We start from the raw sequence: 16,462 nt of genomic DNA, 5'->3' as shown, positions 1-16,462 counted from the left end.
GAACGCAGCCTTAGTGTTTTCCGACGGACAAATTATGCCGACGGGCTTGTTTCCGGTTAAAACGTGACGTTTTTCCGGTGTCAGGGCGATTCGTAGAGAAAGTTATTCAATTGAAGATGGCTGCGTCCTGGACAGCGATCAGGCTGTGCTCTGGTGCTGCAAAGGCGGCAGCCCCGGTCAAAGTTACGCGATGGGAGAGATTGAAAAACAGTAAAGCGGGTGAGAAACAGCCGATGTGTCGCTGACATGTTGAACTGCATGTTTTTGCCTAAATATCCATTACTGCTTAGGTTATACTAGAAGTCATCAGTTGCTGGCTGCGGCGTGGGTTACCATCTGGGGTACCAAAACCAATTTATTTGAAGGCGGGCTGACTTTTTCAGTGGTTGAACTTCAGGTTGATTTAACACCTGTGTTCAACACTTTGTCATACCTTATTGTGCAGAGCTGTATTTGCTAGGGTCGTTTTTTTTTTAAATTTCTCTACTTACTCATCTCTATGATGGCCACGCTCTCAACAAGAAAATGAAGGAGTGAAGTTGAAAATGTTGCTCGTTTACAGTCTAGTTCATTGATATTCAAATATGTGCCATGGAAGGTTTTTTTTTACCAATCTAACGCTAAATTTCCAATGTAACACTACACCAGTCGATTTCACTGACTCACGCAATTACAAACAAACAGGGGGACTAATCAGTGAAATCTAATGGTGGAGTGTTGGGTTGGAAAGAAAATCTGCATACACACAAAGCCATGGCACTTAATTAAAAGACTGGTCTAGTTGGATTGAAAATATGCATGCATGGGATTCATATTGACCTTGTCATCAGCATCTGGTATTATCAGGAATCAGGAACAATTTATTGTAATTTTCTTTCATGTACTTGCATATACAAAAGAAACGAAATTCCGTTTCCCCCAGCCCACAGCAGTGCGACACAAAAGACAAAAACATATATCCCAAATTTACCGAAAACACCACCAAAAACAGAGCGAACAAAGCAAAAAAAAAAAAAAAACCAACAACAAACAGTTAACAACACAGTCCACTCAGTGCAACACAGTCCACTTATGACACCATATTAAGAAATAGTCCATATTTTTTGTGGACCGTTGAGAAATAATTGACTTTCATTGACTGCTGTTCAAGGCAAACTTTTAAGGTAGGGATAAAATGCCCCTTTCCATTTTGGAACTCCAAACCTTCTATACAAAAGCTAATGAAAAAAAGGGAACGTCACATGTTGCATACATACTGCATGACAAGTTTGTTAAGCCTCAATAATTTTAACTCTGTCTCCATCCCTCCATTTTCCATTTTTCTCTTAGGAGTGTGGTGCCGTAGCTTGTTCTCTGACTACAAGGAGGCATGTCGGGAGACGGTAGTTGCCTGCTGGGAACGTCCAGTTAAAGCTTCAATTTATCTGGGACTGCTGGGTGGAGCCTGGACTTGTTTCTCCAGCAGACCCGATCACTCTTCCTTTGAGACAAACCTGGTGGAGTGCTCTAATCAGCTGGGAGTGCTGTCGCCTTGGATACGCAATGGAACCTCTGATAAGCACGTGCAAAATCTAGTTAAGCTGTGCAACGACGGCCGGTTGCGTCACCTTAGTTTAGGGATAGTTTCACTAACCTACTGTGCAGATTATGATCCAGACAGTAGCCTGTATGAAGCCCATTGTTCCAACCTGTCAGTCCCCTGGAGGGAGCTCCCTAAGCGGGTTTTAGATGTGGGCTTTGCTGGGCAGTGGTGGATCCTTGCTTCAAAGATGAAAGACTACGATATCAATGAAGAGGAATTCAAGCACCTGCCAGTTCAGATGCAGGCTACAACGCCACCCAGTGTTCAGGAGGTGGAAAGGAATGAAAAGTTGCACAAAGATTCTTGGCTACCACTGAAAATGGAGAGTGAAGAAGAGGGGGAGGGAAAGTCACCAGAAGAGAAGACAGCAGTCTAGAACTGGACCCCCCCCCCAAAAAAAGAACAAAACATGCAAATGCTCGACTGCTGTTTGGACTTAATTTTTCTTATCCTCGACTTGGTGTAATGTGTTTGGTGATAATCTTATAGTTTGTGATGTGATTATAATTTGCTGGCCATGACATCAGAATTAGAATGTCAATCTGTGTACAAAGCATTTATTAAGCATTGATGAAAACATATGAAAAGCTTAAACGGTATGTCAGTGTGTGTTGATTTTGTATGGTAAAGGAATAGATGCTTTGTATGATGCTCACCAAAAGCCCAGTGATATTGTCAATTATAGCAAGGTTACTATACTTACTTACTAAGAATGATGGATTATATGTTAAAGAATCATGTCTTTTAACAGTTAGTTAATGCTGATTATGAATTTCTTTATTACTAATTATCATTATCAAAACCAGAATATGGTAGGTAGAACAGGCTGATAGTTCATCAGCAGCCAGGAATGGCTCAGCTGATCAAGTGCACTCGTCCCTACTAAGTAACTTATTTAATCAATGTGACTTAGGTACAACGGATTTAAGTTATGCACAAAAGATGCCATACAGCTAGCACAAGCAAGTAGCCCAAAGGCTGTATGTTTGGTCATCACTTCAGGGAGTATAGGTGAATGACCTATTCTCCCTCCAGCCATTTACATACCACTGCTGATGCCCTGGAAATGCCAAGAAATGTTTAATCAAAGTCCAGTAAAGATCAGTAATTTTCCAGGGTCATCGGCAAGCAGAGATGTAGAAGACAGGATGTCTGAGGATGGATGAACTTGGGAGGTGGCATTTGGGGACAGCAGTGCATTTTCCATAAGCATTGATGTCAGCCTGAGCCTCTGCCATTTTGCCTGTAGCTGCTGCTGCTGCAAGCTAAGCTGTCTTTCCTGCAGATGGTAAAGGTGTTTACTGGGGATTGAGGACTCTGCCTCATTCATAGGTTTCTGCAGCCTTGCACCAGTAGGCGCTGAGCATGCATTAACTTTGCTAATATTCAAATTTTCTGCTGGCTGCCGGTTTGTATCTTTTTCTTCCAAACTCTGTCTATTGAGGTTTCAACAGAATGTCAATAAAATACAAGCGCTCACCTACACAGGTCTATATCCATTACGTGTTTGTCTTTGTGATGTTTTTGCATGTTTACTTAATCCCCGCTCAATTGCTTTATTTTTATTGAGCATTTAATACAAATGGAAGACACACTTTTAAAAAGTAGGCTTATGATTTCTTTTTCTTGTCAGTGATTTTTGTCATTGCATTTAATTGAAGATGCTCCTATAAGTTGTATCACCAGGCTGCTGTTGCATTGTTGCTGTGTTTGACGTAGTTGGTCTAATGTGTTTAGAATGAGGAAAAGCATTGCATTGTAGCTGAATTTTTATTTTTATTGGTAAATGGTAATTATGGGTCCAAACTGGGTCAGAACAGAAGCAAAATGGCAGTATCTAAATGAAATGGGTTTTATTCATTCCAAGGGAATATGAAGTTAGAGCTCAAATCCTTAATCTTTCTCTTTGTGAAAAGTACAATACTGTATTTCAAGGATGAACGTTTAAAAATATATTACAATTTTACTGACAAAACCTGACAATGGTTACAAACAATATACCGGTATCAAAGTATCATGAGTTGCCCTGTTTTGTTACTGAATAGCGAAGCATTTGTGTGTTTATTTTTATTGTTATCCTAATTCATTGCTTGGGTACACTAACACTCACTACACTACCACTAATTCATTGATTAGATGTAAAAGTAGCAAAACAGTTACATAACAAAACATTCAAGAAAATTATAGACACTTAGCCTGAATACTAAATATCGACTATTCATGGATAGCAATTTTATATTTCTAATCCAGTTATTCTATCTAAACTACCAATTTTCAATCGCTGAGAAATTTTTTCCCTTTTTTTTAACCAATTCTTGCTCTTTTGCCCACACAGCAGCATCTTGTTTAAAGTCTGTGGTGCTGTCTCATGGTGTCAGAGATTCTCTTATCTTCGCTGTAAAGCCGGTCCAACAGGGAAGCAAGCAGTAGTGCAAGATGCACTGATTACAGTAGACCTAGTGGTTGCCTGTGCACTGAGGTAGTTTGCTGATAGTTTTGCACGCAGTTGACTGTGTCAATTTGAAGTTGCTGACTGGGACGTCCCTCTATTGTCATCCCTCTAAGAGGTGGCTCATTGTAGGTGGTGGGGTATTAGTGTGCGGGGTGCCTTGTTCTTTTCCTCTGCTTTGGGCTTTCCTGTGCAGATGAGTGGCTGTGCTGCTGTCATCTTGCATGAGGTCCTGTGAGTACTGTGGTGGAATGCAGGAGGACCCCTTGTCTCTTCAACACCCCAGCCATCTGTTCACTACCGCCAAATCAAATGCATGGTTGATCATGCCTAGTGGCCATTTGTGGGACCTTATCTTCGTTCAGCAGAGGATAATATGTTTGTCCACTCCACTCATGGCCCGGTTGTACTCCCCGGCAACCTCTAGGCATTTGATCTTCACATACTTGCTTGTTCTTCTCCCATCTCCCAAACTTCACCTTCTTCTCTATCACCAACAAAGTTGAAGTAGCTGTCAAACCACTTTAAAACCACAACTTCGGAGCATTCGGGTAGTGTAGCGGTCTATTCCGTTGCCTACCAACACGGGGATTGCCAGTTCGAATCCCCATGTAGCCTCCGGCTTGGTCAGGCGTCCCTACAGACACAATTGGCTGTGTCTGTGGGTGGGAAGCTGGACGTGGGTATGTGTTCTGGTCGCTGCACTAGCGCCTCCTCTGGTCGGTCGGGGCGCCTGTTTGGGGGAGAGGGGGAACTGGGGGAAATAGCGTGATCCTCCCACGCGCTACGTTCCCCTGGAGAAACTCCCCACTGTCAGGTGAAAAGAAGCAGCTGGCAACTCCACATGTATCGGAGGAGGCATGTGGTAGTCTGCAGCCCTCCCCGGATCAGCAGAGGGGGTGGAGCAGCAACTGGGACAGCTCAGAAGAGCGGAGTAGTTGGCCGAATACAATTGGGGAGAAAAGGAGGGGGGCCGAAAAAACAAAAACACAACTTCTCTTTCCCAGATTGGTCATTTGCCCCATTTTTCTTTGACAATTCTTTCTTTTCTTAGCGTGGGATTGGCACATTGGTTCACTATTGCTGTTCCAGCTGCATGGATCTTCTTATCTGCCATCATATATACTTACTATATGTGTGTGTGTGTGTGTGTGTGTGTGTGTGTGTGTGTGTGTGTGTGTGGCACAGTGGTTAACGCGGTTGCCTCACAGCAAGAAGGTCCTGGGATCGAGCCGCGGGGTCATCTCGGGTCGTCCTCTGTGTGGAGTTTGCATGTTCTCCCCGTGCCTGCGTGGGTTTCCTCCAGGGGCTGCGGTTTCCTCCCACAGTCCAAGACATGTAGGTCAGGTGAATTGGCCATACTAAATTGTCCCTAGGAATGAATGTGTGTGTGTGTGTGGGCCCTGTGATGGCTTGGCGGCCTGTACAGGGTGCCTCCCCGCCTGCCGCCCAATGACTGCTGGAATAGGCTCCAGCATCCCCGTGACCCTGAGAGCAGGATAAGCGGTTAAGATAATGGATGAATATATATATAATATATGTGTGTGTGTGTGTGTGTGTGTGTGTGTTATTCTCAGGTACAGGTGGATGACTACTGCTCCATGTCCTTGGCTCACCATGCTCTGACAGCAGAGCTCCGTTACGTTGTTACATTACCTTGGTAGATGAGGAAGTCATAGGCATTTCCCCTTGGCTACAGAGGAAATACAGCTTGATTTCCCATGGTGCTTCCTTCTCTGAGACATATTGATTCACGGCAAGTTTACCTCTCAAAAGGAACCATCTGGTGATTAACGCCGGGTAGCGTTTCTGAACGGCAATGCGGAATGGTCAGACTTTGTAAAACACATCAGTATGCCTGAAGGCTTTCGTTGTTTTGGACTACATGCCGGTTGGAGTAAAGCTTGAAGAGCCCGTAACAAGTCAGAGTATGTCTGAAATGTGGGAAGTCCCATTCAAAATCCCAAAAGTAAGCCAACAAACATCTGTCTGAGACTTCTGAATGTTGGTGCCCTCTCACTGCATTTTGCTCAGCATATGTTTGTCACTGTAGTCATTAGCGGGACACTCTTCTTCTAGTCAGGATTTAGTGGTTCATTGGATCGAAAAGCAAGATTTTCCCATGTGGTGTCTGGAGGGCTAAATGGGCTGTGGTGCTGTGTAACATCATTTTTCTGGATAGCACTGAGATAACATCTTGCATTTCCCTCATTACTTGGCATGTTATCTTCCTCAACTGTGTCATTCTGACAAACTACCTGAATCTCAGTTTCTTCTCCAGCTTGCACAGTCTGGATCTTAAATTCTCCATCTATCCAGTGTCTCATTCCTGTCCTACCCTAAGATAACAAGACAAAAAAAAAATTCCTCAGTCTTTCTGTTTGACGCTATAGAGAAGACTACACTCTTCTACTTTGAGTGCGTGTGATGTATTAAAGGGGCTGTTCAGCCATTTTTCATAGTATCGTCGGATGGTCTGTTACTGATGGTGTGAAAGCAGAGTATGGATCAAGTAAAATTGAATTTTTGTAAATAACCTTTTAAACATGGCAAATTTAGACACTGCTAAAGCTAAAACAGCACAAGACAATGGGGTAACCTGCAAAAATCCTTAACCATACTACCTTTGAGGATGTTCGGCAATATTTGATGCTAAATGGGGATGTTTTGGTTTGCACCTTTGACCTGCACTGTAATATGGCTAATGTTAGAAAGGCTACGTATAAAAATCCAGTCCATGCATTTCAATTTCACCAGGTCAAGACTACTTTCATTGTAAAGAATCGTCCGACTGTGATGTGAATAAAAGTGTGAACTTTCCCTTTAATCTGCCATATTTTTGTTGTGTGTGTGTTTGTGTGTGTCTTTACTGATTTTCTACACTCACCAACTGTGCTACATACTACAATAATTTCCTCATTTTTTTTTTGTCACCAGTCACTGAGGATGCAAAACCAGTGCATCCTTAGTGCTGGTCCCAAGCCCGGACAAATGGGGAGGGTTGCGTCAGGAAGGGCATCCGGCGTAAAATCTTTGCCAAATCAAATATGCGGATCATAAATAAGACTTACATACCGGATCGGTCGAGGCCCGGGTTACCAACGACCGCCACCAGTACTGTTAACCAGCAAGGTGTCGGTGGAAACTATGCTACTGTTGGGCGAAGGAGAAGGAGAGGGGGAAAGCATGTCCAGAGGCAGCTAGAGAGGAGGAAGGGTAGGCATGTGGAGGTGAGAGTTGGAACTTTGAATGTTGGCACTATGACTGGTAAAGGGAGAGAGCTGGCTGACATGATGGAAAGAAGAAAGGTAGGCATACTGTGTGTGCAAGAGACCAGGTGGAAGGGGAGTAAGGCCAGGAGTATCGGAGGTGGGTTCAAACTCTTCTACCATGGTGTGAATGGGAGGAGTAATGGGGTAGGGGTAATTCTGAAGGAAGAATATGTCAAGAGCGTGCTGGAGGTGAAGAGAGTGTCAGACAGAGTGATGAGTATGAAGCTGGAAATTGAAGGTTTATTGCTGAATGTTATCAGCGCATATGCCCCGCAAGTTGGGTGTGAGATGGATGAAAAAGAAGAATTCTGGAGTGAGTTGGATGACATGGTGGAGAGGGTACCCAAGGAGGAGAGAGTGGTGATTGGAGCGGACTTCAGTGGACATGTTGGTGAAGGGAACAGAGGTGATGAGGAGGTGATGGGAAGGTATGGAGTCAAAAAGAGAAATGTGGAAGGACAGATGGTGGTCGATTTTGCGAAAAGGATGGAAATGGCTGTGGTGAATACATATTTCAAGAAGAGGGAGGAACACAGGGTGACGTACAAGAGTGGAGGAAAGTGCACACAGGTGGACTATATCTTACGTAGAAGGCGCCATCTAAAAGGGATTGGAGACTGCAAGGTGGTGACAGGGGAGAACGTAGCTAGGCAGCATCGGATGGTGGTCTGTAGGATGACTTTGGAGACCAAGAAGAGGAAGCGAGTGAAGACACAGCCGAAGATCAAATGGTGGAAGTTGAAGAAGGAAGACTGTTGTGTGGAGTTCAGGCAGGAGTTAAGACAGGCACTGGGTGGTAGTGAAGAGTTGCCAGATGGCTGGAAAACCACTGCAGAAATAGTGAGGGAGACAGCTAGGAAGGTACTTGGTGTGTCATCAGGACAGAGGAAGGAAGACAAGGAGACTTGGTGGTGGAATGAGGAAGTACAGCAAATTATACAGAGGAAAAGGTTGGCAAAGAAGAAGTGGGATAGTAAGAGAGATGAAGAAAGTAGACAGGAGTACAAGGAGATGCAGCGTAAAGCAAAGAGAGAGGTGGCAAAGGCAAAGGAAAAGGCGTATGGTGAGTTGTATGACAGATTAGACACTAAGGAAGCAGAAAATGACTTGTACCGATTGGCTAGACAGAGGGACCAAGCTGCAAAGGATGTGCAGCAAGTTAGGGCGATCAAGGATAGAGATGGAAATGTGCTGACAAGCGAGGAGAGTGTGCTAAGAAGGTGGAAGGAATACTTTGAGGGGCTGATGAATGAAGAAAATGAGAGAGAGAGAAGGTTGGATGATGTGGGGATAGTGAATCAGGAAGTTCAGCGGACTAGCAAGGAGGAAGTGAGGGCAGCTATGAAGGGGATGAAGAGTGGAAAGGCAGTTGGTCCTGATGACATACCTGTGGAGGCACGGAGATGTTTAGGAGAGATGGCAGTGGAGTTTTTAACTAGATTGTTTAACACAATCCTGGAAAGTGAGAGGATGCCTGAGGAGTGGAGAAGAAGCATACTGGTACCGATTTTCAAGAACAAGGGCGATGTGCAGAACTGTAACAACTACAGAGGTATAAAGTTGATCAGCCACAGCATGAAGATTTGGGAAAGAGTAATAGAAGCTAGGTTAAGAGGAGAGGTGACGATCAGCGAGCAGCAGTATGGTTTCATGCCACGAAAGAGCACCACAGATGCGATGTTTGCTTTGAGAATGTTGATTGAGAAGTATAGAGAAGGCCAGAAAGAGTTGCATTGTGTCTTTGTAGATTTAGAGAAAGCTTATGACAGAGTGCCGAGAGAGGAGGTGTGGTATTGTATGAGGAAGTCAGGAGTTGCAGAGAAGTATGTAGGAGTTGTGCAGGATACGTATGAGGGAAGTGTGACGATGGTGAGGTGTGCGGTTGGAATGACAGATGGGTTCAAGGTGGAGGTCAGATTACATCAAGGATCGGCTCTTAGCCCTTTCTTGTTTGCAATGGTGATGGACAGGTTGACGGACAAGATCAGGCAGGAGTCTCCATGGACGATGATGTTCGCGGATGACATTGTGATCTGTAGCGAGAGTAGGGTGCAGGTTGAGGAGAGCCTGGAGAGGTGGAGGTATGCACTGGAGAGAAGAGGAATGAAAGTCAGTAGGAGCAAGACGGAATACCTATGCGTGAATGAGAGAGAGGACAGTGGAATGGTCAGGATGCAAGGAGTGGAGGTGACAAAGGCATTTGAGTTTAAATACTTGGGGTCAACTGTCCAAAGTAACGGGGAGTGCAGTAGAGAGGTGAAAAAGAGAGTGCAGGCAGGTTGGAGTGGGTGGAGAAGTGTGTCAGGAGTGATTTGCGACAGAAGGGTATCAGCAAGAGTTAAAGGGAAAGTTTACAAGATGGTTGTGAGACCAGCTATGTTATATGGTTTGGAGACAGTGGTACTAACGAAAAGACAGGAGGCGGAGCTGGAGGTGGCAGAGTTGAAGATGCTAAGATTTTCACTGGGAGTAACGAAGAAGGACAGGATTAGGAACGATTATATTAGAGGGACCGCTCAGGTTGGACGGTTTGGAGACAAAGCAAGAGAGGCAAGATTGAGATGGCTTGGACATGTGTGGAGGAGAGATGCTGAGTATATTGGGAGAAGGATGCTGAATATGGAGCTGCCAGGGAAGAGGAGAAGAGGAAGGCCAAAGAGGAGGTTTATGGATGTCGTGAGGGAAGACATGCAGGTGGCTGGTGTGACAGAGGAAGACGCAGAAGACAGGAAGAAATGGAAACGGATGATCCGCTGTGGCGACCCCTAATGGGAGCAGCCGAAAGTAGTAGTAGTCAGATATTCACTATGTGAGGAATTTCAATCTGCCAAGAGTTCCAGGAGCTTTAAAGCTGTTCATTCTAAATTTACACATTGATTTACTCATTGAACAGGTATTTTTTTATCCAAAGTGACTTACAAAAAGTCAGCAATTAGCAGATAAATTGTTACCAACTGGCATCATAGAGCATTAACTGGTAATCATATCATAGCCAAAGATGCACGCCATGTGAAACGCATTTAATGGAACTGCATCTTAGACCATTAAGAGTGAGGGACAGGAGCATCAATTTAACAAGTGGATGGACAATGCCACATATTAGTATCACAGACATAGTCTCTACTGCATATCATGTCAACTGCAGGTAGAAGGGCGCAATAATAAACTGGTAGCTAAGGGCACAAATAGTATTAACAAACACTAGAAATAGTGGTAAATGATGACTGTCAGAGAAGTAGCAAACATCTTCCTCAACCACTCAAAAATTGGAATTCTGGGCTTTTGTGTTTGTCAGTTGTGCACAACAGCTTGTGCAACAGATTGCGCATTGCAACCTCACTCATGCATGTCCAGTGAACAAGGCCCCATCTGGAATGCATAAGATGCCTTCAGAAAGGCATGCATGGGGGAAGCATCTTGTCATGGCAGCAGTGAGTGGGGCAATGCCAGCGCACACAGCAATAATTTGAAGTTGACCTAAGGTTAATTTTTGGCAAACTAGCAAGATGCGCTGGAGCATCAGCCAGTGCGGATTGAGGATTTATTCACGCTGTATAAGCTCTAATACAAACTTGATGGGCTATAGGGTGCAGTTCAGCTTGAGGTTTTCAGTACAGCTTGAACAACCCGCCCCTGGCAACAACTGCTTGCTGGCAGCAAGCAGCTAGCAAGCAGGGTGACCACCGGCACTCATGAAGCTTTTGGTGTAAGCACGGAGTTATGCATTTCTATGAGACCACTTTGCAAGAAGTAAAAAAAAAAACAGGTACAGAAGCAGGGCCATCCAGTCCAGCATAGAAACACTGCAACATTTATGAGTATCTGACCCTGTAAATTGTTCAGTGACTTTCAATCATGAGCAGTATAATTTTTTTTATCTTTTATTTTTTATTGCATCACTAATATATTACAGACAATACAACAGATGGCTGAATACATTTTGATGTTTAGCCCGTCTACCCCTCTACCCTGCAAGGGTACCAATAACCTTCCCCCAAGAAGCAAAGACCCCTGTACCCTCCCATACAACACGTATAAAAGAGCCAACACTTCCGTGGGAGCAGAATGAACCTCGGTGTTAGATATGCTCTATGACAAAATTTGAAATGTATGTATTGATGATTTGGGCTTTTCGAAGAACATGCTATAAGCAATCATGATTGCTTATGCATGAAACAGGCTCGTACTGTCTCATAGAGAATTTACTTGACTAACTGGATTATTTTGCTCCTTATTTGCTGAGCACTATCCCTACCGTTGAGTGTTTCTTAACTTTGTTAAAAGAAACACTCAACGGTAGGGATAGTGCTCAACAAATAAGGAGCAGTACAATCCAGCGAGTCAAGTAAATTCTTTATGAGACAGTACGAGCCTGTTTCATGCATAAGCAACCCCAGTAACATTATTCCAAATTACATCCCAGTCTAAGTTTTGACCCAATTCAAATATATCCCTATCCTTTACTTTCATGCATATATTTCTGGGGGATTAATCTGTCATAAATAAGTGACACTATCTGTTATGGAGCAGTCTATATCCAACTTAAAATAGGATGGTCTTTTAAGTCTGACCCCCAGGGAACCCCGTAGGCTTTACAAGCTGCAGACTACCACATGCCTCCTCCAATACATGTGGAGTCGCCAGCTGCTTCTTTTCACCTGAGTGGGAGGAGTTTCGCCAGGGGGACAAGCGCGTGTGAGGCTCGCGCTATTCCCCCCAGTTCCCCCTCCCCCCAAACAGGCACCCCGACCGACCAGAGGAGGCGCTAGTGCAGCGACAAGGACACATACCCACATCTGGCTTCCCACCCGCAGACATGGCCAATTGTGTCTGTAGGGACGCCCGACCAAGCTGGAGGCAACACAGGGATTCGAACCGGCGATCCCCGTGTTGGTAGGCAACGGAATAGACTATCACGCTACCCGGATGCCCAGGATGACACGTTTTTTAAGTGCATGTGTAACTCTTATCCCTACAACTGTGTTGGGCATAAATGACCCAAATATAATGCTGTGTTTGGATTGTGGTTGCCCAAAAGCTGTTCTTTCACCATCTACTGGAAGTAAGTGGAGAAAATTGTGGGCTTTGTAGTCTTTTTTCCACCTGCCATTGTACTTGTCTGTTGTCTAGAAACAAGATGACCTACATCTCTGATATGTGTTGAAAGGCAGTAGGCAAGTGCAAGGAAACTAAAAAAAAAAAAAAAAAACAAAACAAAACAAAACAAAAACAAATGATCATTCCAAATTTTCAAAATTCAAACCCTGTCATTAACAAAAAAGCTGATATGAGAACTAAAAATGAATGTATGCCGCCCTTGTTATGTACTGACAACTTGGCAGTAAATTAAACACCTTCCGTTCATCAAAACTCTGGAGACAGAATCCGTTGTCTGCAGGTTTATTGATTTGCAAAAAGGTGAAACTGAGAACAGGTAAAAACAAAACAAAACTATGCTTACTGTAAATACCCCATAAATACACTGCAAACACACTTCTATTATGAGTTAAATTGCCCCTTTTCAACGCTTACATGTTTACACTGCATATTTAATAGAGTATCAATCAAACGACCCGTAACAGTCTTATTCTAATACGGTGTCAATCATTGTGTTTTACTATAACTCCTTGAGACTATAAACATAGTATTGGTTGTACATGGAATAGCTTGGTAGCCTTTTTACATCAAAATACACATTATTTTATACCAAATAATGAATTACAATTGTAGATAATGATAAAAGACCGAATTACATACCGACGATGCTACGAATGGCATAAGACGTGTGCAGACGTTTGCTGATGGAAAAAGTTATCCTAAAAAAAATGGCCATACTTTTGCAATGTGTCTTCACTTCCTGACTAAAGTCACATGGGAGGCTAACTTCCCGTGTTTCTTAAAGGAACCACTACCTGTCGCAAAAAACAATTGGATTGACTTAGAAAAATGTCATTCGCTGAACTACCGTTGGTTGCAACCCGGGAAGACTACCACTTCCTTCGTGGCCGAAGCAACAAAAAAAAAAAGAAAAAGATATTGCTTCTTCCATCTATCCCAGAAGGTTTGAGCCAGATACTGGACTTGTTGCCACTGGGATTTGTGGGGGTCTTTGACCCAGTCACCAACCGGGACAGAAGTAAGACTCACTTTCTGAGTGAGGAGAGTTGCTGGTGTAAGGATGAGAGGATCGTCAGGATCGGTGGACACCAGAAAAAGAAGTCTGGCATTGATAATAGCAGCTACCTCTGCCATCAGTGTAGTAAGTGCGTCACGGGTCAGCTTCGAAGACCTGAGCTGCAGTAACAAAGAGCCCAAGATTTTTCTTGCTACACCAATCATCCTCATCCATGAATCACCCATCTGAAAGGTGTGGGGAGGATTGAACTTCCTTGATCTAACAGGAACTTCTCGACAGAAGTGTTATCAATATTGCTAGGAATCTTAAGCTCCTTACAAGCACTGACAAAGTTGGTTTCTCGATCGGAACGGGTGAGTTTCACTGGACCCCTGATGGCAAGAAAACGCCCGAGGGCGTTGATGAAGCTCGACGTATCTAGAGACTCAATAACCTCGATGTGAAATGCTCTTACACTCATGTAGACAAATAAAACTGCCCACTGCTTACTCTGAGCGAGGCCACCCCTTGTTTGGTGTGAAGATACTGTCGATGGGCCGAAAACATCCAGGCCGACATTCGTGAATGCAGGTTCGGTAGAAAGGCGATTTGCTGGAAGGTCCGCCATCTTCTGTTTCTGAGGCGTGCCACGAAGTTTGAGGCATGTGACGCACCCATGAATAACACTGCTAACCCGCCTTTTGCCACCGACTATCCGGAGATTAGCAGCACGTAAGGCACCCTCAGTGACAGTCGTCCCTGATGTTGAGTTTTCTCATGGTAATACCTGACCAGAAGCGTTGCTATATGGTGCTTGTCAGGAATGATGAGAGGAGTTCTCTTCTTGCTGGAGTTCGGCTTCTCTGACACGACCTCTGACCCTCAGAAGGCTATCAGCATCAATAAAGGGGTCTAAGGCTTTGAGAGGACTTCCCTTAGGGAGATTCTCCCCCTTCCATAAACAGACATACTCTTTCTTCTTTTTTTTTTAAATAATTAAATTTAATTCTGATTTTTCCCTTTTTTCTCCCAGTTTAGTGGCCAATCGATCCCTATTTTAATTCAAACACCCAACCTCGTACTGCATGCGTTCGCCAACTGCATCTCTCCGGCCGGCAGTCTCGAAGGAGACGCCTCGCCACTTTTGTGACAAGGCGACTCCAGGCCGAATCACTGTTTTTTCCGACACACACAGAGACGTATTCACGTGACGAACACAAGCCGACTCCGCCCCCCCCCCGAAGACAGCGTTGCCAATGACTGCTGCTTCATCGAGTCCGGCCATAGTCGGATCTGATGAGACCGGGGCGCGAACCCCAGTTCCCAGTGGGCAACGACACAAAGCCGATGCTTAGACCGCTACACCACCGCGGACTTCTAAATAGGCATACTCTTGAGCATATGTCTCTTCTTGAACTGCGTGGATGATGGTTCTCTAAGACCGTGAGAGTTCATCAACTGAGATTGCTGTGGGGCAGTGATGCCAGCCTTTGCAGCCACTGGCTTTGGCTGCAGGATTCTTCTGGAAGAGGCAAGCAATGTGAATGAGGAGAGCGATGGCGTGAGTCAATGAGTTCCAGCCAGAGAACTTAGGAAAGTGGAGAGACCCCAGTTGTTTGCACGATATGGTTGTTTTCATTGTAGAGACCTGAGGGCAGATCTCTGTGTCCAAAGAAGCGTTCACAAGCTCGAAGGTGCCTTGCTCAGGATGATATGCAGGGGGTGTTTCAGGAACGCCGGTCCACAAAGCCAGCTGGTACCTGAGAGATGTGCAGCAGTGACAGACCTTGTGGCAATGTCTGCAGGATTTCCGTCTGTGGGTGTAAATCCTGCAGACATCATCTTCATCTTCACATGGAAGATGTTTGAGTAGGGCTCAAAGATGGAGGGGCGTTCTCGTTCTGTTGTGCTGGTATAGAATGTATTCACTGTGGAGGGCTTGTGATCACCTCCCAAGTAGACGTTACCAACTATCACCCATCCCAGGTTGAGTTTCTGGGTGTAGGGAGCATTACGAGGGCCATTCACCTGCCTGTGCACTTTATGGACTGTAATTATGTCTCGCCCGAGGAGAAGCATGATGGGAGCATTTGGTTCGAGCTCTGGTATGAAGTGAGCCACTGACTTCAGGTGAGGGTGGTTAGATGCAGCATTGGGTGTCGGAATCTCCAATCTGTTGTTCAGGATGTCACTGCATTCCAAGAGGCTTGGCAGGTGAAGACAGACTTTTCCATCCATTGATTCATTTTGGTAGCCTAAGGCTCTTCTCCCCAAAGTCTCTGTTACTCCAGAGCAGGTCTGGGGAGAATGTGGAAAGGTGGGGCCTTGGACATTGAAGGCATCAAAGAACTCAGAACGAGCTAAGGATCTACTGCTATGCTCATCGAGGATTATGTAGACCTTCATTGCTCCATCACGATGGCCGGCTGGGTAGATCTTAATGAGGCAGATCTTAGAGCATGATCTGTTACTCTGATCGCCACCACAGACTTCGGTGCAGTGAGTTGTGACTTCTAAAGATGGTGTAAGGTCTTGCTCCCTGCCATACTCTGTAGAGAGGCATGGCTTCTGGGTCCACGGTGCAGGTCCAGGGTGGAGGACAGAGATATGCTTCTCACTCCCACACGCACGACATGCTGTTGTGGACTTACAGTTCTTAGCCATGTGTTGTGTAGAAGTGCAACATTTAAAGCAAATTCAGTTCTCCTTCAGGGATGCTTTGCTTTCCTCTAAAGGCTTCTCATGGAAAGCCCGGCACTTACTGAGTAGATAGGGATTTTTATGAATGGGGCACTGTCTATTGGTATCGTCAGCTTTAAGATCATCTCTGTCTGAGGCAAGGGGAGCTGTAGGAAGTACATCTGTTTTGTAGACTGAGATTTTCTTCTGTCTGCTTAGTCTCCATGGAGTCTTGTCTGCTTTTGGAGGAGCATCCACTTGGCCAGTGAAGTTAAAGCTCGGATCGTTCTTTATTTTAGTCTGTTCTCTGATGAAGTCAACAAAACTTCAAAGGGGGGGGGGATGAGACATTGTGGTGTTGTTTG

General features: G+C 44.7%; 1 protein-coding gene across 1 annotated transcript; it reads left to right on the top strand.

Moving 5' to 3' along the window:
- The first annotated feature begins 116 nt into the window (after positions 1–116).
- On the top strand, positions 117–3,262 carry timm29 (translocase of inner mitochondrial membrane 29). The gene is made up of 2 exons (XM_056288615.1): positions 117–219; positions 1,330–3,262. Exons 1-2 carry the CDS (start codon positions 117–119, stop codon positions 1,956–1,958), a joined length of 732 nt encoding a protein of 243 aa, XP_056144590.1. The 3' UTR covers positions 1,959–3,262.
- The last annotated feature ends 13,200 nt before the right edge of the window (positions 3,263–16,462 follow it).

Source organism: Lampris incognitus, chromosome 10 (assembly GCF_029633865.1).
Source record: "Lampris incognitus isolate fLamInc1 chromosome 10, fLamInc1.hap2, whole genome shotgun sequence".
Classification (NCBI taxonomy): Eukaryota; Metazoa; Chordata; class Actinopteri; order Lampriformes; family Lampridae; genus Lampris; species Lampris incognitus.
The sequence above is the reverse complement of the archived record's forward strand: the minus strand, read 5'-3'. Positions and strand labels throughout refer to the sequence as shown.

Coding starts and splice junctions, on each gene's coding strand:
- timm29 (XM_056288615.1), top strand. CDS start 117: ATGGCTGCGTCCTGGACAGCGATCAGGCTGTGCTCTGGTGCTGCAAAG. Junction 220..1,329: donor ATTGAAAAACAGTAAAGCGG/GTGAGAAACAGC, acceptor TTTTTCTCTTAG/GAGTGTGGTGCCGTAGCTTG.